Source organism: Bradysia coprophila, chromosome II (assembly GCF_014529535.1).
Source record: "Bradysia coprophila strain Holo2 chromosome II, BU_Bcop_v1, whole genome shotgun sequence".
Lineage (NCBI taxonomy): Eukaryota > Metazoa > Arthropoda > Insecta > Diptera > Sciaridae > Bradysia > Bradysia coprophila.
The window spans coordinates 7,661,680-7,687,012 of record NC_050735.1 but is presented as its reverse complement, the minus strand read 5'-3'; the positions used below and the strand labels follow the sequence as shown (position 1 = coordinate 7,687,012).

The 25,333-nt window shown below is 34.9% G+C and overlaps 1 protein-coding gene across 1 annotated transcript; it reads left to right on the top strand.

Annotated features, from left to right (window-relative positions):
• The first annotated feature begins 2,624 nt into the window (after positions 1 to 2,624).
• On the top strand, positions 2,625 to 23,441 carry LOC119070225 (ABC transporter G family member 20). Its single transcript, XM_037174499.1, has 10 exons — positions 2,625 to 3,093; positions 18,395 to 18,525; positions 18,885 to 19,174; positions 19,454 to 19,583; positions 19,642 to 19,735; positions 19,799 to 20,142; positions 20,429 to 20,660; positions 22,248 to 22,612; positions 22,673 to 22,761; positions 22,837 to 23,441. Exons 2-10 carry the CDS (start codon positions 18,416 to 18,418, stop codon positions 23,310 to 23,312), a joined length of 2,130 nt encoding a protein of 709 aa, XP_037030394.1. The 5' UTR covers positions 2,625 to 3,093; positions 18,395 to 18,415; the 3' UTR covers positions 23,313 to 23,441.
• Positions 23,442 to 25,333: the final 1,892 nt, after the last annotated feature.

Below are 25,333 nucleotides of genomic sequence, written 5' to 3'. Positions count from 1 at the left end.
CAAAAAAAATACCTTGACGAACATTACCAGCAGAGCTGTGATAAGCATTAATGCCCATTTTTACACAAACAACCGAAACTTATTGATTATATTCAAAACATTTGACTGCGCATTCGTTGTATACGAGAAAGTCTACTTAATAATTGATTCGTTATCATTATGATGATACAAACAATCGATTTATGATAGAAATAAAATAAAAAAATTTTGTATCTCACTTTTATCGGGTATTGTATGTAATTCAAATAGAAATGGTTGTGATTAGTATGATGTAACTACGATACAGTGGACATAAATAACAAGACATCAGTTTAAAGTGGGTTATCTTAACCCGAAAGCCCAGTTAGGCCACAGAATAAATTCACTACACACTGAGTGGTTTAAAATTGTGTAACTTTAACGATCTAGTAGTAAAGGAGAGGTGTGTACCTCATCTCGGGCGATACACTTTTCGATGTTTTGCACTTTCAAAAAGTAGGAATAGTGGATTGAGTATCTGTAGATAAAATGATGGAAAATGGATCACAAGGTGATTGTGTGGTGTAATTGGATTTTCCATATGCTCAACAAAACGATAAAATCAAAACACATTTTGACAGCATGAAGTCCTATTTAAAGAAAATAAGATTATTGGCATCTTGAACATAAAAGAAAAATATTTTCACTCGAGCTGCGTATTAAACTTTTCGTGTGTAGAATGTCGAAATACCTGCCTATGCAACTCAGTATCATAATGCTTTAAGTTTGAAAACTTTCGATGCCTCTGGTGCATAAATCGTTGTATGAGTCTCGGTGCAAAGTATTAGGCTCACGATGCGATGTGCCTACAGCCTGGTGTCATAATTACGCATCTGTAGCCTAATAAGGAACTTTGCACTCGATGTCATAAAAAAAACTATTTCGTAACAAGTGTCGTAATAAGAAGATTTACCAATTTACACAACCAATTTGCACACGACTCACTGCCTCGCTCACTGCAGTATATGAGTTTTTCACACTTGTTAGATATGCGAAAATATCCATCTTCGCTATCTCTAAGCGTGATGTCTAAACAAATTCTGAAAGCTACTAGAGCGACTCTTGTCAAGTATTTTTTATCATTTCAATGGAGTTATAAGAGAAAAATATTCCAAGAACGTGACACATCCCTATATTAAGAGATACTTAATTCGAATGACATTTGTTCCAGTCTGCAAATATATAATTGACTAACGTTTTCAACGCCAAAGTCTTGATTATTAGAAATCCATACCCGAGGATTTAACGCTACAAACACAAGTCGTCCGTTTTTCAAAAAGTAAAAAACGGCACAATCAAGGAGACAGGTCCAGAAATTTGGGTTCCTGTCATAATCAAACCATCAAGTTTGTAGCACCGACCAAGTACAATACCCTCTGATATACATAATAAAAATAAGAGTTTCGATATTTTTGTGGACATATAATTTGAAATGAAAAATTGCCTTACAAGTGGGACACGAACCTGCAATCTTCACCTTGACGGAGTAATGCTCTAACCAATTGAGCTACCATGTACACTTTCCAATTCGATTAGTGTAGAGTAAATGGATTTCAGTGTGTTGACCAAGTACCATAACTTCAATAAATTCACCTGTTATTGACAGCGAAAACGAAAATAAGCGATGAAGACTAGCCAATGAGGTCTTATATAGCGAAATGTATGTAAAATCTATGGAAGTACAAGATATTGTTTCGAACAACGCTTTGATCGAAAGAAGTAATAGATTCGATACTGTTGACGCCGTATGTGAAAGGTTAATATATATATATATAAGACCTCATTGGCTAGTCTTCATCGCTTATTTTCGTTTTCGCTGTCAATAACAGGTGAATTTATTCAAGTCTATTAATTAATTTAACGTAAGTGTTTTCAACAGGTTGATGCGAAATGTTTTACGTTATAAGTTTTACGATGCATCATGACCACATTATAACCTGAATTATTATTTCTGTCGTCACTATGGATCACAGATCACACAGCAGTTTAAGGTAAAAGGTAAAAAAATAAATGCAGAACGCCTGTTGGCTATACTCATCATGCGATTTTTTTCACACATTTGAAAGGTTTAGCTGAATTATTGAAACTGCCATCTGTAGTGTTTTGTGAAAATCCGCTTTCGGTTGCATAAAAATCGGCTGATCAATAACATTGAAGTTATACTAACTACCTGTAAGCGTATCTGCAATTAACCAATCCTACTCAACACAGTCGATTTTTACGTACTTAATGCACTCTCATAAGTGCTTCCATATTTTACATTCTCTCTCGTTCAAACTGAAAGTCAATATGATTTCTACGACTCAAACTATCAACATAGAACAAAATACTTTAGACTAAGCTCGAGCCTCCAACAAAGTCATAACAAATATCGTTTTATTTGTCTCTCCATTGACCACTTATCATGTAAAATGTATGTACACATAATATACACATCAATTCATTACTTCATCGAGTCTATAATCAAACGTTGAGTTTTGAAATTATTATTAATTTTGAATATGTTTACATACACATCTAGTGTTGGTATAGTTGAATTTATTCTCTCCGACTCTTGGCTGATGTTGATATTATATTGAACGAAAGTAATAGTGGTTTCGGAAAAACTTTAAACTTTAGTTCAGCTGCGGTATCGAAAGTGTTAAGTCGTGGTTCGTGTGCACACACAGTTAATTGATTTTTCTTCGAAAATTTGAAACAATTTTTAATCCCTTAAACATTTTTGCGTTTATTTTAATTACCGTTCGTCCATCACTTTATGTGATTTAAATGTGCGATGGGGTCATTACGTTGGAGACATATTTAAATGAGTGTTAGCCACACTATCTTTCTTTAAAAGTTATAAAAATAATAACGATGAAGCAATGATTTCGTTTATGCAACGAAAAGTTAAATAATTTTTATTTTCAACACCTCACACTCTGGTGACTGCTGCTGGTATATATAGTTATATTTGGACATATACATTTAGTACCTTAGTGCAGTGATTTATCGGACACAGATGTTCATAATATAATTTCAATTGGAAGCAACGGATGCTAGGATTACTCGATAAATAATAACTGAACTTTAAGGGTAAGCTTTGATAGTTTAAACTCCTTTTTTATTGTAATAGTGGCGCAGTTTAACGTTAACCTGTCACTAACAGCAAGCATATCTTCAGGTTGACAATCTGGTCTGATCTCAGACTTTCAAGAGATTGAATACAAATCTTTTACTTCATTATTCTGAACATGTATTTTGTTATATAAGTTTGTCGTCCATTCCTGTCGTTGCTATCGATGACAGATGATAGTCTTCTGTAACAGGTTTATTGTTTTTGTTAGAAAGTTTCAAACAGAACTATAATTCTCTTTTTTTCTTGTGTCCATTTCATAGTTGTGTGTATATGACCTTGACCTAGAGTAACCAAAATCTTATTACCAGAGAAAAACGACATGATTTTTGGTTCATTATTTGTGGCTTAATTTATGAATAATGATTTCATCTTAACAAATGAGGAACTAGATTTTGTAGATTTTCATTGGTTAATTGGTAATGATATTTTCACGTTAACAAATGAAGAACTAGATTTTGCGGATTTTTAAGTGTTAAATAGGAATGATATTTTTATGTTACCAAAAAATGAATAACTAGATTTAACAATTAACATATAGTCACGGGCTAAGCAATTCAACTCGTCATTTAGTAACAGAGATGTGTTTTCACTTTTCTCTGATTGTAACAGTTTTTGTAAAATAAGTAAAGATACGCGGAGCAAGGTTTGAGGAATCAAAACCCGTTCCGAACTAAATTTTAAATACCAGAGAATCTCAACGCTGTGTTTCACTCATTTCTTCCCAGGAAAACTAGTTTCTGAATTTTCGCCCTTCAAACATGAATTATCATAAATTCATTGAAAACCCTACGCGATACGAGTTAACTGTTGAACTGTTAGTACCTGATAACCGAAATGCCGATAAAAGTGAATCAGATCAATCTCGGTTCGGGAATTCTTTCAACAAATACAGGTAGTCTGTTCATCTCCAAGAAGAAGCCAATCATCAGACAAGACAATTCGCGAGAGGTTCGAGAAGATTTAACGAAACGTTTCATAAAAAATTAAAGTAGAAAGAAACGATCAAACGCTTGTGTTTCAGACCTCGTACCGGCGTACCTGCTATTTATTGAAACAATAATTTCACTACCTAAATTGTAGAGCATTTAAAAATTGCTTTTATGTCGTTTTGTATCGAGACATCGAGAACGTTTTCAGAAAATATTCAATATTGATTTGAAAATTTCGAAAAATCAGGTCGAAAACGAGGTCGTAGATTGTTTACAATATTATTTCATTCTCGATTCTCGACACTGCAGTCAATAAATAAAGAGTAAGAATCTTTAATTGAAAAAGCTGTTACCCCCTACCAACGATATGCATTTTAAAACACAACACGACCTTCATGCTAACTACCTTAGAGAATTTATTCCGTAGACTGATTAATGAATAATTTACTTGAATATAACATTTTGTGGTGAAGTTTGTCGATTGCAGGTAAATGATGTGTTAAATAGTTTAATGAAATTAGAATGAAACTAGTTTTATTCAGTCCTGAACACTTGTTTTACGCGAACAACTTTTTTTCCTCTTTTTTAATTGTCTGGTAAAGATTTGCAATGCCTGTAGTGGAAGTGCTAAAAATTGACTTTTTTTTCAAAATCATTACCTGCATTACGCGTTACAAGGAGAAATGTGTTATAATAGTGTCCATAATTAAATCTACCATAACATCAATCAGATCAATTTGACATGCTATTGTTGCAGCGATGGTCACTGAAAATTACGACATGAAAAACGCTGAAACTTAATTGACACGCTCGGATTTCACAGCAGTTTTATTAGAACCACCAGGATTTGTATTTCGTTGAGCATCATGGTTTGTTATTAAGTAATTTCTCATTTTTTTTAGAATTTGTAAGAACAAATTTTATATTCAAGGTTCAAGGTCTGTTTGTTCGATCGTAGCATTGGATAGTAGGATGTTAAGAAACCAATTAAGCGAGAAATTGTTTTTTGTGAAAGACGTAGAATTATAATCTAAACACAGAACGTTTTGTTTTAGTATCTTTTGTCTCTTCGACAAATCGTCATCCCGACAAATAATAAATTTGTGTTTAACGTGTGGGTTTTCCTTCTACTTATTTTTCTCAGGGCCGGACTAGCTCGAAAAAGTTCTTTGTAAGTTCTTTGTAAAAAGCTCGTCATTATCCTTTATTTATGCAAGAATTGAAAAGCCATTCGGTCTTTGATTTCAAAAACTCAATTCAACTTTACTTAAGAGACCTCTTCAGAGGAAGCTGCTCTTGGCTTCAGTTGATGGTTGGCTTAGTTTTCATTGTGTTGACGGTGTTTTCAATCATAAGTGTAGATAGGGAGAGATAGAGAGGCTATTGCCTTAAACCTCACAGATTCAACAGAAAGGCTCGACTTTTCATTTTCGGCTTCAGTTGATGGTTTGCTTTCTTTTCAGTGTGTTGACGGTGTTCTCATTCAATCGTAAGTGTAGAGAGAGAGAGAGAGAGAGACGTTAACATAGAGAATGAAACGACTAGCTGAAGCAAAAGCACGAAAGTGTAAGCTCAATGTTGTTTTTTGTATGTGTTCAATTAGCATAGTCCCTGCTAATTGAACAGATAAAAATTCACAAATTTCATCACAATTTGCCACATTTCCTCAAATTTTCCATAATTTTTTCAAAAATAGTCCTTGTCAAGGAGTCTGAAGAACCAAAAATGTAAATGAGGTGAGAATGAAGGCTGCTGTAAGCCTCGAAGAACCAGAACTGTTGTTGTGATATTTTCAGAGGATTTTCATAGAGGAAAATTATTTTGAATGAAAGAGAGCTATTAACAAACTTGAAGAATGAACTTATGTCTTGTACTTCAACTGTACTTTCCTCTCACATAAAGAAAATTTTTACTTGACTTTAAAGAAATATTTTCTACCACAGAATATCGTCAACATTTCGTATTTTGTATGCTGAGGGATTCTTTTGACAAACATCTTATAGAAATCGGACGTATTTTCCAGAGGAATTTTTTATATGTGCCTAGAAAGTAATTTGACCCTAGAAGCCAACACCACTTTAAAAACTTTTCTTCGAAGCTTGTGTGGAACTGGAAGGTGATCAAAAACCTAAATGCACTTTTCTTGGAATTTCTCTAGGTACAGGAAGCGTACATCATGTAAATGGTTGTGTGGGGTGTCATTAGAGAGGTAATTTCATGGCATATAGGCATATAGGATAGTACATGCAAAGACCGTTCTAAGAGTAAATTTGCCAATTCGTCAGCCAAATTTTCAATTTCTGAAACAAGCTATCGTCGATATTATTGAGATATAGCTCATTCGATTTGTCGTTCAATTCTTGCGAGGGGGTGTCTGCCATTTTTTCTCAAAAAAATCCAGTTTGGGTGTATTGTGTCTACATGTGATGTGATGTGATGTCAGAGGGTGGTCATAACACTTTTTTAGCTAAACAAGTGTTCTGACCACCCTCTGACATCACATCACATGTAGACACATTACACCCAAACTGGATTTTTTTGAAAAAAAAATGGCAGACACCCCCTCGCTTGAATTGAACGACGAATCGAATGAATATAACTCAATAATATCGGCGCGAGCTTGTTTTTATCTAGGACATAAACTGAAGTTAGGTCTGGACAACCAAACTGCAGAAATAAGACGTAGGAAACGTTAACTTTAACGAAAGCATCCGAAGATAAATTGAGAGTGACACAAAGAGCCATGGAACGGAGTATGCTTGGAATAACACTCAGAGACAGAATGACGAATCAATAGATTCGACAACAAACCAGGGTCGTTGATGTCATGGAAAGAATAGCATCTCTGAAATGGAGCTGGGCGGGACATATTGCAAGAAGGACAGACGAACGTTGGACCAAAAAGATCATGAACTGGCGACCATATAAAAGACGAGCTATAGGTAGACCACCAGAGAGATGGACAAACGGAATTAAGAATATTGCAGGTACAAACTGGCAGCAAATGGCAATGGATCGTACAAAATGGAAAGAAGTTGGAGAGGCCTACATCCAGCAGTGGATAGAAACAGGCTGAAAAAGAAGAAGAAGAAGAAGAGCTTGTTTTCCAAGTGGCTGAGAAATTGGCGAATTGACTCCTAATGTATAATGGTCACTTCCCACACAAGTCTCGAAGAATTTTTTTGGAAGTGGTTTTGGGATGGAGTACCTCTCTGACCCAGATCAAAAATTCCACTAGAAAATACGTCCGAATTCTCTAGGCTGCTTTTCAAAAGAATCCCTCCACTATCTGTTCCAGTTAGAGTGTAATTACGGCGTAAATGTTTTCCTACCTCGTGTGATTACTTCACACTGGTCCATAGAACATTTACTCCCTAATTGCATAATCCACCATTAATGTCAAAATCAACGTTCCAACCGTCTTGGTTCGGTAATTAATGTCTACACTATGATTATCTCGAATTTGCAAAATGTTCGTGCTGATTCAGCACAGTCCTCTTGGTTTTTACTATGAATAATGTATATCATCATGTGTGTACTCATATACAACGGAAATTTTAACCAAAAATAAACGCAATAACCGACTGACCTTATGAAGGTGGTAAGTGAATTTCGTGACGTCTGTTTCAAAATTCTGAATTGTCGTCGGTAAAATGTTCATTGATTTGGTTTTTATTACCGATATAATAAGTTGTAACAACATCACTCTGCTGTGTTCATGCTAAACAATGTACACCATTTGATGAAACAAAAAAAAAAAAAACAAAAACAACACTACGAAGCTACCAGCCAAGAAATTGTTATTAAAAAGTTGTATAACTTCATCCTCAAGTTGGTTGGTCTTTTTTTTATTACTCACAACAGAGTTGAGTAGGTATATATATATGATTGTTACGAGTGCGTTCCACTTTCGATTATATCATTTTAAATGGTTTATGTGTGTCCGAAAAACTTGAAGAATGTTCACCTAGATATTGAAGCATACGTTTTCCATATTATACGTAACTTGTGAGAGATTGTGAGCAACCGAAAAGCGAAGAGAAACAAATTATGAATTGTAGCAATGAAAGAGAAATTGGTGATGGAATTCACCAGGCATCTAATTTTCGTAGAGGCTTTTCGGTCGGTTATATATTTTATGAAAAATTCTCCACCGTTTCGGTGTATAACGTTAATTATACTAATTGTAAACGTAAACCTATGAAACACATGACGAACTGTATACAACACTGTTCAGTCACCATTAAATTTAATATACTACCATTGTGGACAGATATTAATCGTTTCAACAATAACAAAAATGAATATGAAAACTACTGAGTTACCTGGGATCCTACATCACATTTATTGGATATGTACGGAATATACTCAGCTGTATGTATTCGGATGGAAATATAATATTGAAAAAAAGACACACATCAGAAAACAACTTCATGAAGGTCACAGGTTTTTTTATTATTTCTCTTCATAAAATATTATTACCTATACTTGAATGTGAATTGGTTACATGAATGCATTTCAATTTTTGTTTATGGTGTTACAATGTTACATGGAAAATCTGCAAACTCAGATGTTGCATAAACACTATATTGATCTAACATTGCTTTTAATATAGTCAATGGATCGTCTTGCTCAATCATCAGGATGGTTTATGGTTGCAATTTTATAGTGAGATACTTTTTTTTCGTCGAAGTTGTAGCTGGTGCTGATGTGTTTCATTTCTCCATAATATTATATCGATATTGTGATCGTCGTCAGCGCATTTTGCATTAGAGATGAAGACATTTAATTGATTTTTTTTTGCGTAATCTTTTGTTGGAAATTACTTTGTTTCGTAATTCCGGAAGACTCTTCAGTAAATTCTTTTGTTTAATTCCGCAGTTCAATGCTGCGGAAAAGCAAATAGAAATGGAAATTTATTTGTTTGTCGACGAACATTGTTTGTTTCGTCGATGTTTTTGGGTTAGCATGGTTTTTCATGTGAACCAAATCTAGGGCTTCCGAGTTTGAAATGTGACTACGGGTGGAACTTTTAATAAAATACAAAGTTTTTAAAGCATATCTGTTAGTACCAATCAAAAGATTGTTTCAACTGAATTCGTTTCGTTCCATTCTGGAAATTCAGTGAAACATGGGAACATCTAGAGATGACCTAATGTCTTTTATATTCTTCTATTTTTGTTTTTATTCTGTCAGAAGGAGAATTCTTAGCCCGGACCGTAGACTCGTTTACTAAGGACTTCAATGACAACTCTAATATACTTCCATCCGTATTTGTTTATGGAAGATGACACCAATTTCGGTTAAGGTTAAGCTAAAAAACATCAAAACAATCCATACTTGAATGTGACTTGAATTTATCATTTGCATTTCGAGCTATTATTGTGCGTGTATTTTACCCTTGGAAAATTGTTGTTTCTTTGAACGATCGTCTTAACAGTGTTAGAATCACTTTGAATAATAGAGATGAAGTAATTGTTTAGATGATTAAATAAATCATTGAGTTAGCTTCTGATTAATTAGTTCAAAGTTCTTTCGAACATTAATTTACTTGAATGCCTACACTTCTGTGCTTATTCGAGGAAAAATAAGTAGTTGGATTGTACTCGTTGAAAATGTGATTTGTTCATTTTCTCGCACTGTAATGGACGACACACTAGGTTGTTTCTCAATTGATATTTACGAAAATTGAATTACATTTGTTTACTATTTTATTTGTCGATTTCTCCGTACCGGTACCATTAAAAAGCTTCAGATCAGAGAATGGTAATTGCCACCGTACGTACATAGAACCTTCATTATTCCGACCTTCGTATTAATTTTTAGATAAATGTTAAAGAAAAATGCGCAACATTTCTACAGCGTCACACTCTATAAAACTGGTACATTACAAAACATATTCGTTGCACCGAATGACAACTTTTTAAAAATATTAATCGGTATGGTATTGACACGGAAACAATCCGAAAATGTAAAGTTATCAATGATCCAACGAAAAAATTTCAAAAAAAAATTGTTTTGATCCGAACGAATGCTTTTGCGACAGAGGTAAAAAATGAGTGCATTTTCAGCAAAATACCTCGTAATTAACCTTGTTCGGAGATGTAAATTAAATTATTAATTGAAGACGCTTCTTTGAGAAATTGGGGGCTTTGTTATGCAGAGTATGTAGCACAGCAAGTATGAAGATGAAATAATACGTAAGTTCACTGTCTGTTTCGGTCTAGCCAAACCTATCGATTGAACCACTAGCAATAAAAAAAGAAACAAAATTACTTTCTGGCGGGTTTGCCAGTTTCATTGCCTTTGGAATCCAAAGTTTGGATGTAGGTAATTTTGAAATGCATTGTAAAAATGCAAAGCATTGAAAGATGCACATAACTATTTCACAGCAGCTTCGTAGGACTGTGTCTGAAACAACCAACAAAGACATAAAATTGTAAATATTGTGTGAAAAATAGTGCCCTTCCTACAAATTGGTACCGCACACAAATTTCTTCATTTTAGTTCCTGCACATTTTTCACTTTAAATTCCAAAGACAAAGAGTTTCTAAGAAGGCCAACAACACACGAGTAGTTTAATGATGATGAGATTGACGATTATGCTGCGTTTTCCATTATACTGCAATATTCACCACAGTATAAACAATGGAAATCCAACGCAATTGTCGATCCCATCAACCCAAAATTGCTCGTATGCTTTCGGCCTAAGATCTTCATTTTCATCTTCATATGTTTTACTGATATTTTTGAATCGAGTGCCAGTATGACTAGTATACACCAGTTATGGTGATTGATTCAATCGTTTACTTATCTTGGTCTAAGTATTTTCAACATATTGATGTAAAATCTTTTACTTCAGTTGTTTTAACATGTAAAAGCTTTGTTGTGGACTCCAGTGTGAATGACAGGGAACTAATAACGAAAGTGCTGATGTTTCTAGAGATGAATGTGGGATCAGGTTAGGCCGAAGCTATATAAAATATCAGACTTATCAACTCAAATGAACTCAATTTTATTTAAAGCTTTCTTTTTAGCGGAAATGCCTTTATTTGAATAGAATATGCGTCACAAATGGCAGCTGATGAGGAAAGCACACGAAAGTTTGATCAACAAAAATTTTACCCGAAAAATTTTAGAAAGAAAATTCTAACAAAAAAAATTGCGTCACAAATGCAGATGTTGGAGAAGAAAAATTTTTAAAATTGTGAAATATATTGCTTTAAAGAATGGAATTCAAACGAAAGAAAGCCGAATCATCGCCACTTGTTGACGCAAGTTTTTTTTTATAATTTTCTTTCGAAAATTTTACGGGTAAAATTTTTGTTGATCAAACTTTTGCGTGCTTTCCTCATCAGCTGCCATTTGTGACGCATATTTTTTGCGCGTCGAATCTGTAAGCGTCACCTACACCGATATCAGTTCTTTTGTAAGTAGATAACAGGACATGCGTCACACCTCCACTGTAAGTGGTTTTGGGCGATTTTTGTTTACCTATCAACATTTTTTTAATGTTTTCTTCACATTTTACCGACTGAATTAACACGAAACGTATTGCAGGGATTTCTAAGCACAAATATTCAAGAAATTGATCACTAAATTGCACAATCGATGCTAAATAACGTGTCAAATTTTCACAACACTAACACTGTTTTAGTAAACTAATTTGACTTTAGAAGTATTTCGGCGAATTAGTCGTAATTTTCTTGTAGGACACTAGAAAGCGCACACGCGGAACTATTTTCTGGCCGAAACTGAAACTTCGATTTCAAATATTTGACACAAACTTGTTGAAGATTAAAAATTTACTTTGGCGATTTGACATTTCATCAAAGTAAAATTCATTGAATCTGTGAAGACTGGGTGAACTGCGTCAACAATGCTACTGTAATTGTAAAGTGGCAAACTTAAGACCTTGTGTAGAATTTGGGTGGAAAATGGCGCAAATCACGAGATTCTGGAATAAATAAAGTGAAAAGTCTTTCCGGTTTCACGTTTCTTCGTCAAAAGACGAAACACGGCTATCTTTATTTTCAATTTTTAACTACTTTATGCAAAAAAATATGAGGAAAAAAGTCATTTTGGCATAGTCTAATATTTTTTTCGATCAGTAAATATTTCTTAATTAAATATTAATTTATCGATCTTAATTTTGCACACCCAAAAACACATTAAAAATGTAAAAAACCGTTCTTAGATTTTCGGCCACAAATCGAATCACAATCAAATAGGTCATGTTGAACCATCGGGCTCGGAGCAGGTCTGGATTTACCTAACCTGAAAGTACCTGTTATGATTAATTTTGACCTTATCTGAATAAATGTACATACCAGGTATGGCTGATTCTTTAAAATCGATCGATTTATCTTTCACAACACTATTCATGTCAAAATAATATGACAATGAGTGCGTTTAAAGTCGTTTTTAAAATTGTTATGTTCTTTGCGGCAATGAAAGTCTAGAACAGGTATGGTCGATCGGCGAATTCGTCTTAAACGCACTCACATTTTATGTCAAAATAATATGAAAGTGAGTGCGTTTAAGTACGAAAATCAAATTTTTATGTCCTCTGGGCGGACAATAGACCATACCTGTTGTACACTTTCATTGCTCTGCGGTGGCATACCTGAAAGTTTATATTCACTGATCTGAATTACCCTAACACCTGAAGACAGTCTTGAACAGGCTTAACCTCTACGATCAGATTTAATCTTCACCTGAGTTTTGTACATAAATAGGCTGAAACTATTAAATAAAAGCAGATGAGAATGTAAACATCAGTCCATTTGGTTACAAATGTCTGATCATAGTCAAATATGTACATAAAAAATTATGCAAAAAAAATTGAAACAAAAAACTTTAAAGAAGATTTGCTCCGTAAATAATAAAACCAAAAAAAAAATTTATTCATGTGGTTTAGGAAAGCCACTATAACAAACTTGAACTGTCTCGTTAAATATGTTTTATATCAGTTTCATCTGTATGCAGTCCGCTCCGAACGTGCACGCTTAACATCAATGTATACAGACTTACAGACTTAATATCAATGTTTTGATAGACATAAACAATTTAGTGCGAGCGACAAACAGTTGATGTCCTTGTGGGTATATTATAATTCTTACAATAAATAATTGTACAACTATTTATCGATGCAATAAATGTCCATACAACAAAAAATCTTGTGTTGTTCATAGACATCATTGACAAAAATGGAATGTTTTCGTATAATTGCTTATTATACCGATGCTATATCAAAGCTTCTAGACTCATCAAAATGAAAAAGCCAAATGTTGAGGTTGTTATGAAGCCATTGTATGCACATTATGTACTATACTGCTTTATCGTCTCTCAAAAATATTTAAAGTGTTAAACAAACATGTCTAACCAAACTTTACTTAAAATATAAATAAAACTCTTTTAGCTTCTTAAATTTTGAACCGGCAGACACTGCAGTAAACCCACACAGTCTTTTTTTTTTAACTTTCATTCATCATTGGTTAAGTAATAATTTAGCGCACGTGTAATAAACAAATATATTTTTTTAAATATTTCGTAAGACAAGTTTTATGCTAATTCCTTGCGGTTGTGCGATTGTTTTTATTATTATTTTTAAAATTTTAGCAAAAGACACATGAACTCGTGTTGGATGATTAAGTGGACTGATTGATGGATGGGAGAAACCACGACGCAATTTTGGAAATAACATCATCCATCTGTCCGTTTTCAACGGCTCAAATTCACAACTTTAATTATTTTCTCCGATATTATTTTAAATTCCTTTAGAGATCTGTAAGACATGGGCAACTTTTGTTCTTGGCCAAGTTATTCAGTAAACATAAATAGAAAGCTTGATTTCAGTTGGTGGTAAGCATATCACCAAAATAACTATCGAATCTAGTACTTCTTTGGATGAAATTATTTTAAAGTGATTGAAAAGAAAGACTGAAGAGATTGATTCAGTTAACATAAATAGGAAGCTTGATTCCAGTTGGTGATAAGCATACGACCAAAATAAATATCGAATCTAGTACCTCTTTGGATGCAATTATTTTTGTTGTGATTGAAAAGAGAGGTTGATGCTCAATGGGACAAGTGGGTTGGCCTGTAGAGGCGCCACATTTTTTTCATAGTACTTCATTCTCTGCAGCTTATTTTCATGTGAACCAACTTCACATTTGTCATTACAGAACAAATGTCACCATATGAAGTTGATTCACATGAAAATAAGCGCAGTGACAACAGTAATTTTATGACAGAATGTACTAAAATGCGGAATAACTCTATTACATTTCTTCTTAGTGTCTAAACATCACTCCTATCTTTCACTTCATTAGTTTTAACTTACACTTGACTGAGCTAATCATTTATGGTTGTTGTAGAAAGATACTTCTCATTCCGTATCAATTAGAATTAAACGTCAAAGTTTTTATATCTATGTTATAAAAATAAATCAATGACACATTTAACACAATTAAAATAAATTAAATAGATGAACAAGGAATCATAAACGTAGATTAATTAGCAATTAATAGAGCTGAATTACGTTTTTGACTCAAGACTAAAGTTAAGTCGTATAAAATAAGTGGAGTAGCAAGTTCATTTTGTTGGGTAAAATAAATAAGCAAGGCTGTTGATGGATACGTAAAATATGTACATATATGAGGGGTATTCCAAGACTCGACTTTATATTCAGTAGGTTTTTGAATAAATTGCATAAATGATAACTGTCAACAGAAAAATAAATAAATATCGACTCGACGGATTTTGGTCAAGAAAAACGCCAGTGTTTTAACCAATATCTGCTGACCGATAAGAAATCGTTTTTTCATGCCTATCACCTCGTGTTTTCAAAGTCATATCACTCGGCAGATATTGGTCCGACTGAAAAAGTAATTATTTTACAGGACTCCTGAGATCGTGCTACACACACTGGCATTTTGTTTTACTAAAATTCGTCGAGTCGAAATGTATCAACTTTGCAGTTGACATGTGTAATTTATACGATTTACAGTCGATAATACTGAATATATAATCAATCAATGACATAAAAATACATAGTGGGCCGGTCTATACTCTACTATGTCATTGTGATCAACATACTTTAGTTTAAAGTCGAATCTTGGAATACCCTTATGAGCAAGGTTGTTGGGGAAATCGTATATTCATCAATTTAAAATTTTTAAGACAAGTGCGTGGTTGAATTTTACCATGACTGTAGTAAAGATATGTACGATAAAATATTGTCTGCTTAAGAACTATTCAGAAGAAGAATGACGAAAGCATGTTATGGACAATTGATTTGAAAATGTACGAAACGCACTTCCTCAATGAAAGTCTACAACAGGTATGGTCGATCGACGAATTCGTCTTAAACGCACTCACATTTTATGTCAAAATAATATGAAAATGAGTGCGTTTAAGTACGAAAATCAAATTTTTATGTCCTCCGGGCGGACAATAGACCATACCTGGTATGGTCGATCGACGAATTCGTCTTAAACGCACTCACATTTTATGTCAAAATAATATGGAAATGAGTGCGTTTAAGTACGAAAATCAAATTTTTATGTCCTCCGGGCGGACAATAGACCATACCTGTTTTACACTTTCATTGCGATTTCTTCTGACCCCCTTATCCCATGCGTATGTACTTTGTGAATACACCCTCATTCTATCTATGTTACTTGGCTGAACAAGGCTCACGACAGATCAGGTCGCTTCTAACCTGAACGACAGGTCAGGTCGGCTCAAAGAAATCGAATCGATCTACTGACCCACTTCACTTAAACCTGAATATCGTAGTATATCATATCTGACCTAATTTAACTGTTTACGATTATCAGATTTCAGGTAAAATCATGTCAAGTTAAATGATGTGCATTTACCTCTATGTAAAGCCAATTTTCAGGTTCAGATCAAGGAACATATGACTTGTTCTGAACCACAATAATATTTAGCTAATCTATTGGCAGCAAGGACGCCGACTTGTGTTAGGGAGTAGTGGTGCTCATACAACAAGCGAATCTGGGAGTAGTGGTGCTCTTTCAAGTAAAACTGGAAAGATGTAGTGGTGCTCATCATTCGAGTAGTGGTGTCCGAGCCTCGCTTGTCCTTAGAAGTCGGCGCCCCTGATTGGCAGTTATTCAAGTTTCAATTTTTAGGTAGATCTATTTATCTAATTCATTACTATTGATTGACAGCATTTTCTTGAATAGAAAGAAGCAAACAAATTGTTTGCAGAACATTTTGCCAATTTGGTGTCACGTACAAAATAGATCTTCTGCAAAAATTGACTTTGTCTGTTCTGATTACGTTTCTTTTAGATAAAATCTTTAACGATCTCTACTTTTAATCTCAACGACTCATCTGCATCAGACCATGGAACAGCAAGCAAACAAAGGTTTGCGCCAACACGTAACGAAATTAAATTATGAAATTTGTAATTAAATGAGAACTTGGGTAATATAAATACGAAATTAGTACGTACTCACCGGATGAATCGAAGGATCCCATCAGTTTCGTTTGGCTCAACAATTATAATTTTACCAAGCCAAAATTTGGTATATCGGCTAAGACATTTTCAAAAAATGTGATTGTCATTCAAAATTTATGCTTTGTTGTGTCGATATTTCAATTGTTGTCCATTCTTCTCAATTTAAGCGAGTCAGCAAAAAAATAAATTTTATTTTGTATTCGTCACTTCAAGCGAATTGACGGCATCATGACGTCTGTACAAATCATTAGATATAAGTTAATTAAATTTGTATGATCTTTGTATTCTTCCGCTGTTAATTTAGAGTTAAGAGAGTCATAATCACGTTCTTTTCGATTTCTATGGCGATCATAGACAAGATGTCTACATAATGTAGCAGAGTTGTTATAGAATGAATTTCAATCAAGAAAAGAAGTGATTCTTGTAGCACATTCATTGTAATTTGATATGTCTTATCGATGAACAAGTAAATATTAGAGTCTTTCTTAGCTTTCAATAGCACTTCATTTATGAAAGAACCTCACTTATTGTACTTTTACATGCTTATGCACCAGAGACTATTTTTGAGAAATTTTTTGACAATTTTGAGAATTCTTTGAGAATTTTGAGAAATATTTCTTTAAATTTCTCAAAATATTTTTCTTATTCTTCTGAATAAAATTGAGGAAAATTAACTTTGTTACGTGTCTAACGATGTAGACAATATTTTAAACGTTTTTGGAACTGATTTAGACAGCTAGTTTTGATAAATACTTTAAAACTGAATATCGAAGGCTTCAATTACTTATTCTTACTCTTTTTCGACTGTACGAGTTCTCTGGTTACTTTTATGTCTGTACATAAAATTACATTGTTAAACCATGTTTTAAACTTTGAAGAATTAGAGAAATTTTTGAGAAATTTGAGAATTTCTTGAGAATTTTGAGAAATCCGTTTTCTCAAAAATAGTCCCTGTTATGCACGGTAAAGTGCACTTTACATCACTTATTGTGACAAGGAAAATGCACTTACCGTCCACAAACATGTAAAATGTGTTCGCTCTCTCACGGCTCTAACACGGAGTACTTTTTGTTGAGTGGAAACCGTACTTAAAAACCGAGCCGAAAACTAGGGATGCTGGTGCGCATATCACAACTACGAACAAGACGGTGTAAAATCTTGTGTACGTATATGTTCTCTTGATCCGAGGCGAAGCCAAGTAAATGTCATTATCTGCAGAGTTATGTTACACAACTTTACACACAAACAACAAATCAAGAAATAATTTACAATCCTAGTGATGTAAAATATAATCCATTACACCACTAGTGGATGAAGTCTTTTTTACATAACGATGAAAATTAGTGTTTCCGTGTGAATTTGGTTCATCCGAGGCGAAGCCGAGGTCAATAAATATGCGAAAACGAGACTTTTCATTTGTATCCCGAGTTATGTAATGAGCGTCGAAAAAAGTGCTTCACATCAAAATGTTTACTCTCTGAAAAACGGATCAATGCTTAATTATGATGAGCGTTAAAACTCCTTTCCCTTAGTAAAATAAAAAGTTCCAAACGACGCGACGGACGTAATCTGCTATGGGAGAAAACGTTTTCCGCTTTGCTTCAAACACGGTACACGCCTAATCTGCTTGACCTGAAATAAATTGACTTGTCCTGACCTGACAAACTCAAATTTTCAAATTTTAGGAAATCAAAGTTTTGATTAAGGTCAGATCAGGTTTTTATAGATTGGCATCTCTCAGGTTAAATTTTTCAGGTTCAGGTTGTGAAAAAAAAACTGTCCTGTTTCGAGTTACACTTCATATCAGTCTAACCAATGCTTCTCATTTCATTTCAGACTTAAACAAAACTATCAACAATGGCTGCAGTTGAAGTGAAAAATGGCTACAAATACTACGGAAGTGCTAAAGATCCCAATAAGAAAATCGTACTCAACTATTTAAACATGAACGTTATGAATGGATCGATGTAAGTGTATTTTCAAAAGCTGCACGTATATCCATAGAAGACAAGATAAATATAAACCATAAAATCGAATTTAACTCTGCAAACAAGAGAGAATGATTTGTAAAAATAAAAATTTGAATATATTGCACGTTTGGTCGGTCAATGATGTAATTTTCTCGATCGACGAACTTTTTTTTACATTTACGTAATGAGCTTTAGATCGACATTTTACAATTATTATTTTTTTAGAGGACTATAGAATGCAAAATTATTCATAAATCATCGTCACCATCATCATCAGACTTTTTATCTGATTTACATTTGTTTCGAGTTAACGATTGGACGAAAATAAATTCAACAATTTTGTTTACTCCATTCAGATATGGCCTATTAGGTAGTTCCGGTTGCGGTAAAACAACATTATTGTCATGCATTGTTGGACAAAAGAAATTGCACGAAGGTAGCATCAACGTTCTAGGTGTTGGTATTAAAAAAAATGCAAGCTTCATTGCGCCCTGTATCGGATATATGCCGCAAGACATTGCACTGGTTGAAGAACTGACGATAAAGGAAACCATTTTCTATTTTGGCCGAATATATGGCATGAACGATGACAAAATACAAGAACGTCTGACGATACTGCACGGTTTGCTGGAATTGCCACCGAATGGTGAGTGCATTGCCCATTGACTTTGTAGCCTAACCGAACGTTATTCAGACCCAATGAAATATACGGTTTTTCAGTGCTGCCATCAAAATTAAATCTTAAATAACTCGAGAAATATGCGCTTTGCAAAGTAAAAATTAGGTCCTTCCACCGTATTAAGGAGGGATAACATAGTCCTAACTCTGCAAAGTGTGTATCTCTTGAGTTATTTATTTGATTTTGATGACAGCACTAAAGGTTACGCAATGAATGATCTCTAATCTGTTTTTCGCTTTCCCGTAGAGAGAATGGTCGGCAAGCTGAGTGGAGGACAGAAAAGAAGAGTCTCATTCGCCTGCGCATTAGTACACGAACCAGAATTAGTTATTTTAGATGAACCAACGGTCGGGCTCGATCCAATATTGAGGGAAAAGTATGAACGTTACAGATAAAATGCGACGGATTCGTTACATCGCCAATTTGTGTTTCAGAATATGGGAATTTCTAGTGGAAACAACAAGAACCAGCAAATTGGCTGTCATTATAACGACACATTATATCGAAGAAGCCAGGCAAGCGAATACGGTACGTTTATTTTATCAACGAGTGATTGCATTTTATTGAAAAAATTCAATTTTCCTCCACCAGATCGGACTTATGAGGAATGGAATTCTGTTGGCCGAAGACACGCCCCAAAACATAATGACCATGTTCAACACTAGTACACTGGAGGATGCTTTTCTGATTCTCAGTCAAAAACAAGGCGAATCAGAAGAAGCCGACAATACGTTAATGCGAATCACCAACACCAGCGAGTCCGACACATCGGAAACGGCAGAAACAAAAGACTCTGAAAAACTAAAATTACGACGCAACAAATCGTTTGCGGAACAGAAGCCGTCCGGAATACTTGGCAAATTATGCTTTACCTCAAAGAGCCGCATGAAGGCATTGCTAACGAAAAACTTTTTACAATTAATCAGACAGAAAGCGTAAGTGTCACAGGTTTAGATCCTGTACAATGGTGTATCCTGTCATGTTAAGCCAAAAAACCGTATCGCATTCTTTAAGTGCTTTGGAGGTCTTTCGAAGGCTTTGAGCTTCTTTTGGAGTCCATTGGAAAAGTTTAATATTTCAGTGGAGTACTAAAGAAGCTCAAAGCTCTCGAAAGCTCTTAAAAATCGATGAAACAAATGCGACATGGTGCTTTGTCTTAACACTGCAGTAATGGATTGCTGCGTATTGGAGTAATTTTATTGAACGAATATTTGTTTGCAGTGGTCTCCTTCTCCTATTCCTATTCCCTGTGTTACAATGTACATGCTTCTATCTAGCTATTGGTGATAATCCGAAAAATTTGAAAATTGGCATCGTAAACGATGAAGTCGAACACTACGAGGAATGCTTTAACACATCACTTATAACCACTTATGTGCACGATGACACATGCGATCTGAATAAAGTGTCTTGTCGGTATTTGAGTAGAATACCGCCAGATTTAACCAGTCAGGTAATTCTTATGAAATACACCACAAAAATGTGAATGGACTGAGACTATGACAATAAACACTGCACTTTCAACACACTGAAGACAATAGGAAACAACAGGTGAAAGTGAACGCAACAACGGAACTTGATTTCAATTTTTAAGCTTCTCTAGCACTTACATTGACAGTCAAGCATTTTCATCAGAAAATGGACGAAAGAAAATGAGGACCGAAATATTCGTGGATTTGATCGAATTGCTTCAAGCAAACGCACTTCAAGCAAAAGTGCTTCAAATGACAGCTGCCAAATAGATCACTATTTTGTAGACTACCACTGATGGTTGAAGTGCGTTGCTTCAACGCATTTAATATTCGAACAGCTAATATAGAATCAAGATTCAAGCCGACGGCGATCCGATCGAGGTGTGGCTCAAATGAATCGTTGTTCAATTCTGAGAATATTGTGGAAAAACTTTTTTCCCGAAAAAATTTTGTTGGGCTGTCATGGCCCTTAGAACATTTTTCTCGGAAGTGGTCATGAATATCGTTTTTTATCAATTACTCCAGCATGCGAAATGTGAATAATGCTCGTCAAACGACGATTCATTTGGGCCATACCTCGATCGGATCGCCGTCGGCTTGAATCCCGACTGGTCGAAGTTTTGGCGAATTCACTCTTAAATTCCATTTGAATTTTATGAAATCCAGCATAATGGTTCGTCTGCATTCCACTAGTCGATTGACACATGAGAGTTCAAAATTGAACGACACACAGATTCGAACTGTTTATCAATTTTGTAAACAAACTAAATAAAGCAAACCTGATTGAATCGGTACGGAACAGAGCATGCAAAAGCATTGAACCGGTATTACTACTAGTTTCGCCCCTAGTATATCATAGATGGCGTTAGTTTTGTTGCTTACTATTGGCAATGAAATGGTTTCAAAGACTAATGATGTTGCTTACACCCTTTGTGGATTGTTTAGGCTGATCTTTATCGTTATTATCATCGCCTCAACAATTGCGTAATATTGTTCAAAATTTCCTCGGATAAAATGTTGACGAAATCTTATTGTTAGATTTTCCATTCAAGAAAATGCTTACTTTCTAATGTTTTAGCAACTTCTGTTTCAGTTAGAGCATCATACCAACTCATTGCAGGACTACGACGAGCTTTTGACTGTTACACCAACTACTTTCACCTTCACCCCACTCTTTTCAGAAATTATGAAAATTTCATATGAATGACATTGCATCAGAATATACATTTTACTCCGAACTGCAGGATATAGCAATCAAATTTCAGCCAAAATTTGCTTCAGCTGATTTGCAGCTGGTTCACTCATACAACGAAAACTGTCTGTTAGAGTTAAAACGGATTGAACAGCATACACATGCACGAGGTAGAACTGTACAAACATGCATAGCCAGGTTGTTTGAATGAGTGGATCAACTGAAGCCAATATCGACCGAAATTTGATTGCCCTTTCCTGTATCAAAATATCATCTCAACATCTACCAGTTATAATTTTCGCAATTCTTTTCAGAGATTAGGGATATTAATAAAAGCAAACCCATTAATCGCCTCCCATCTGAAATCTAATTTTAGATCTACTACAAAACCGTAGACGAAGCGTACAAAGAGGCTCGGGAAGCGTCAATCATTGGATTCATTCATTTCGCATCGAATTTCACCGAATCAATTGCACAGATTCGTGATGAAGGTCGCAGTGCTGACGATGGTTCGTTTATAAATAGTGAAATTCAGATCCGTTTGGATATGTCCAATCAGCAAGTGGCCTATTTTTTGGAACGGAAATTGCGCGAAATTTACGGCGACTTTGCACAGAATTTGATGGTGGACTGTGAATTACCCAAGGCACTAGGGAGCATTCCGATTCGGTTCGAGACACCAATTTATGGGGCCTTTGACACTCCTTACAAGGATTATGCAGCACCGGGTGTGATTATGACGTTGGTGTTTAAGTGTATTGCGTCTCGAGAATGTTATGCTAAATGTTTTCCATGTTTCAGAATGATCTTTTTCTTGGCAACACTAGTCACCGCTTCGGTATTCATCTCTGACAGGAAGGAAGGCATTTGGGACCGAACATTAGTTGCAGGTAATTACGTTTGTTATCGAATCTCGTGGGTCATTGAAATAATTGGTTTTCCCGCCCTTTCTTTCCGTCTAACAGGAATCTCGATGCCAGAATTGCTATGCGCACACATACTCGTCCAATCAACGATCGTCGTCATACAATGCGTAGAATTGATATTTTACATTGGATTCATCTTTGAAACACCGAATCGCGGCGATAACTTCACCGTCATTGCTATGTTAACATTGAACGGTTTCGGCGGCATGTTGTTCGGTCTATTGATATCTGTTATTTGCGAATCGCACACGCAGGCAAACTTTGTGGCCACGGGTGTCTTCTATCCCATGATCATACTATGTGGCCTGCTTTGGCCTTTGGAAGGAATGCCATATTTTTTGAAGAAAATGGCTTACACATTCCCATTCACACTCCCAGCTATATCGGTACGAAATGTTATTGACAAGGGTTGGCCGATCAGTCATCCGGAGGTGTACAATGGATTTCTGATAATGTTTCTATGGGTGGCTGCATTGTTCGCTTTGTGCTTGTTAGCCTTGAGAAGGCACAAGTAAGTTTGTTTGATTGATTTATTGCACTGTGATGGTGATAGTATTACACCTTAGCATGGATGGATGATTTATTTGTTAAGGTAATTAACCGATATTTTATGTGATTAAATAAATAAAATGATTGGGTACTCATATGGGTGGTCTTTGAATTTAAATCCTCAAGCATCTCTGGAATGTACCCGTCTTTCTAACCACATTTTATCACATTTTCCATAATCTCTCTAACAGTCATTTTGTGAAATGATTGGTAATTGGTACAGTCGAAGACTTTAAATAAGTGATGCGTTTCGTTTCTGCTGTATTTCAGCTCATCTTCTCATACACACTAACGTGTTTTCACGTCTTTAAACGGTTTTACCACTACCAAGCGCCTGCGTGTAGCTATTTCAGCCGTATTAACAAGCGTAAGCATTTTTATTTCTATAAGTTGATCAGTGAGAACTCCCGTAAAAAATCCGAATAGCGAAAAACAGCTGAACTAAAATGTTTCACTTATTTCAAACTTACCAACTGTAAAATGTTCAAAACAATAGTATATTTCATTATGTGCGGCGAAAAGTATGCATATCATGAGGGATCAATTTTGTGATACGAGCCGAACTAACGAGTGTGTGTTTAAGCGCCAAGGTTTGAAAACTGTTATTTTGACAAGGGTAGAGTTTTTAAACCGAGGCGCTTAAACACACACAAGTGAGTTCGCGAGTGAACAAAATTGATCCTGAATGATATGCATACTTTTCGCTGCACACATTGAAAGTTATTTTTTTGCCTATCCCCCCCGGAAAGTGAGCATAACAAGTATGTTTACCCCCTTAGGACACAATTACAGATTCATTTAATTACTTGCACTTTAATTTTAAATATACAATTTGCATATTTGAATGTTAACCGCGTTTTGAAATGATAAAGTCGACTCACACTTCTGCTACAATTTTGATCCCATAATGTCACATCATCAGGCTATCACCGTGATCACGCTGATGACAACTGTTCTGTTTGACATTCGGTTTAATTGTTTCGGAAAATTTGCAAAAAATGTGGAAACGATGCAAATGTAATTTGTGGAATAGTTTTGTTGTTTTAGTGATATTTAATACAAATTTTGCAGTGTTTAGTGTAATAGCAAGAGTGTTGAATGGTATTGGAAAATAAAGTGATGAAATAAATGACAAATTTTGTGTGTTTAACCAATATGCTCGCCATAAGAATTTTACAAGTTAAAATGGCCGACTACCATCTTCAGTTTTATTTTGATTTTGTTTTTGCTTTTGTCACTATAACGTTCAATTAGATGAATAATAATTGCAAAATTTGTAGTGAAAAACATTAAAACAACAAAAACCATAACAAATTATTTCATCGTGATTTTATGAACAATATTTGTGTTAGCAGGTATTCATTCCATCACTAGGGAGGGAATGAACTTTCCCTCCCTAGGTAAGAAAAGAACTTTCCCGAATGGACACAAACACTCAAAATATCCCTACCTGATATACATGCTTTCCGTAGGGGGTAAACATACGTGTTATTCTCACTTTCCGGGGGGGGATAGGCAAAAAAAAACAGGTTCATACCTTTGAGATTGATTTTTTTTGTGGCTATAAAAGCCACTATCACGGAAAATTCGTTGATTTCGATAAAGGCTGTGGAACTTATAATATAGCTGCAAGACTTATAAAAATATAGCTACTGAACGCATATTCTATTAATGTTGGTAATTTACGTGCAATATGAGTTACACAACTATATTACGGATCACACAGCTACATTATGCACCGACAACACATGTTATAGCTAGGATTTGCATATTGTGGCTGTGTATTCTATATCATAGCTGTGTAACGCATATTTGACTTATGAAAAGTATAGCTGTGGGCTGCATATCAGAAAATGTATGGGACCATGCATTCAAGTCATCCGTGCTGATGTTCAATGTTAATAGATAAAGAAAAATCGCACCAAAAACTGTTCTAAAATAGCTTAGCTGATTATAATGAGGTTTCTTCATCAGGTTAATGGTAACG

What these genes read in the sequence shown, in the direction of transcription:
- LOC119070225 (XM_037174499.1), top strand. Translation starts at nt 18,416, where the DNA reads ATGGCTGCAGTTGAAGTGAAAAATGGCTACAAATACTACGGAAGTGCT. An exon ending in GATCCAATATTGAGGGAAAA is followed by an intron (nt 19,584 to 19,641) that starts GTATGAACGTTA and finishes TTTGTGTTTCAG; the next exon opens with AATATGGGAATTTCTAGTGG. An exon ending in GCACCGGGTGTGATTATGAC is followed by an intron (nt 22,613 to 22,672) that starts GTTGGTGTTTAA and finishes TCCATGTTTCAG; the next exon opens with AATGATCTTTTTCTTGGCAA.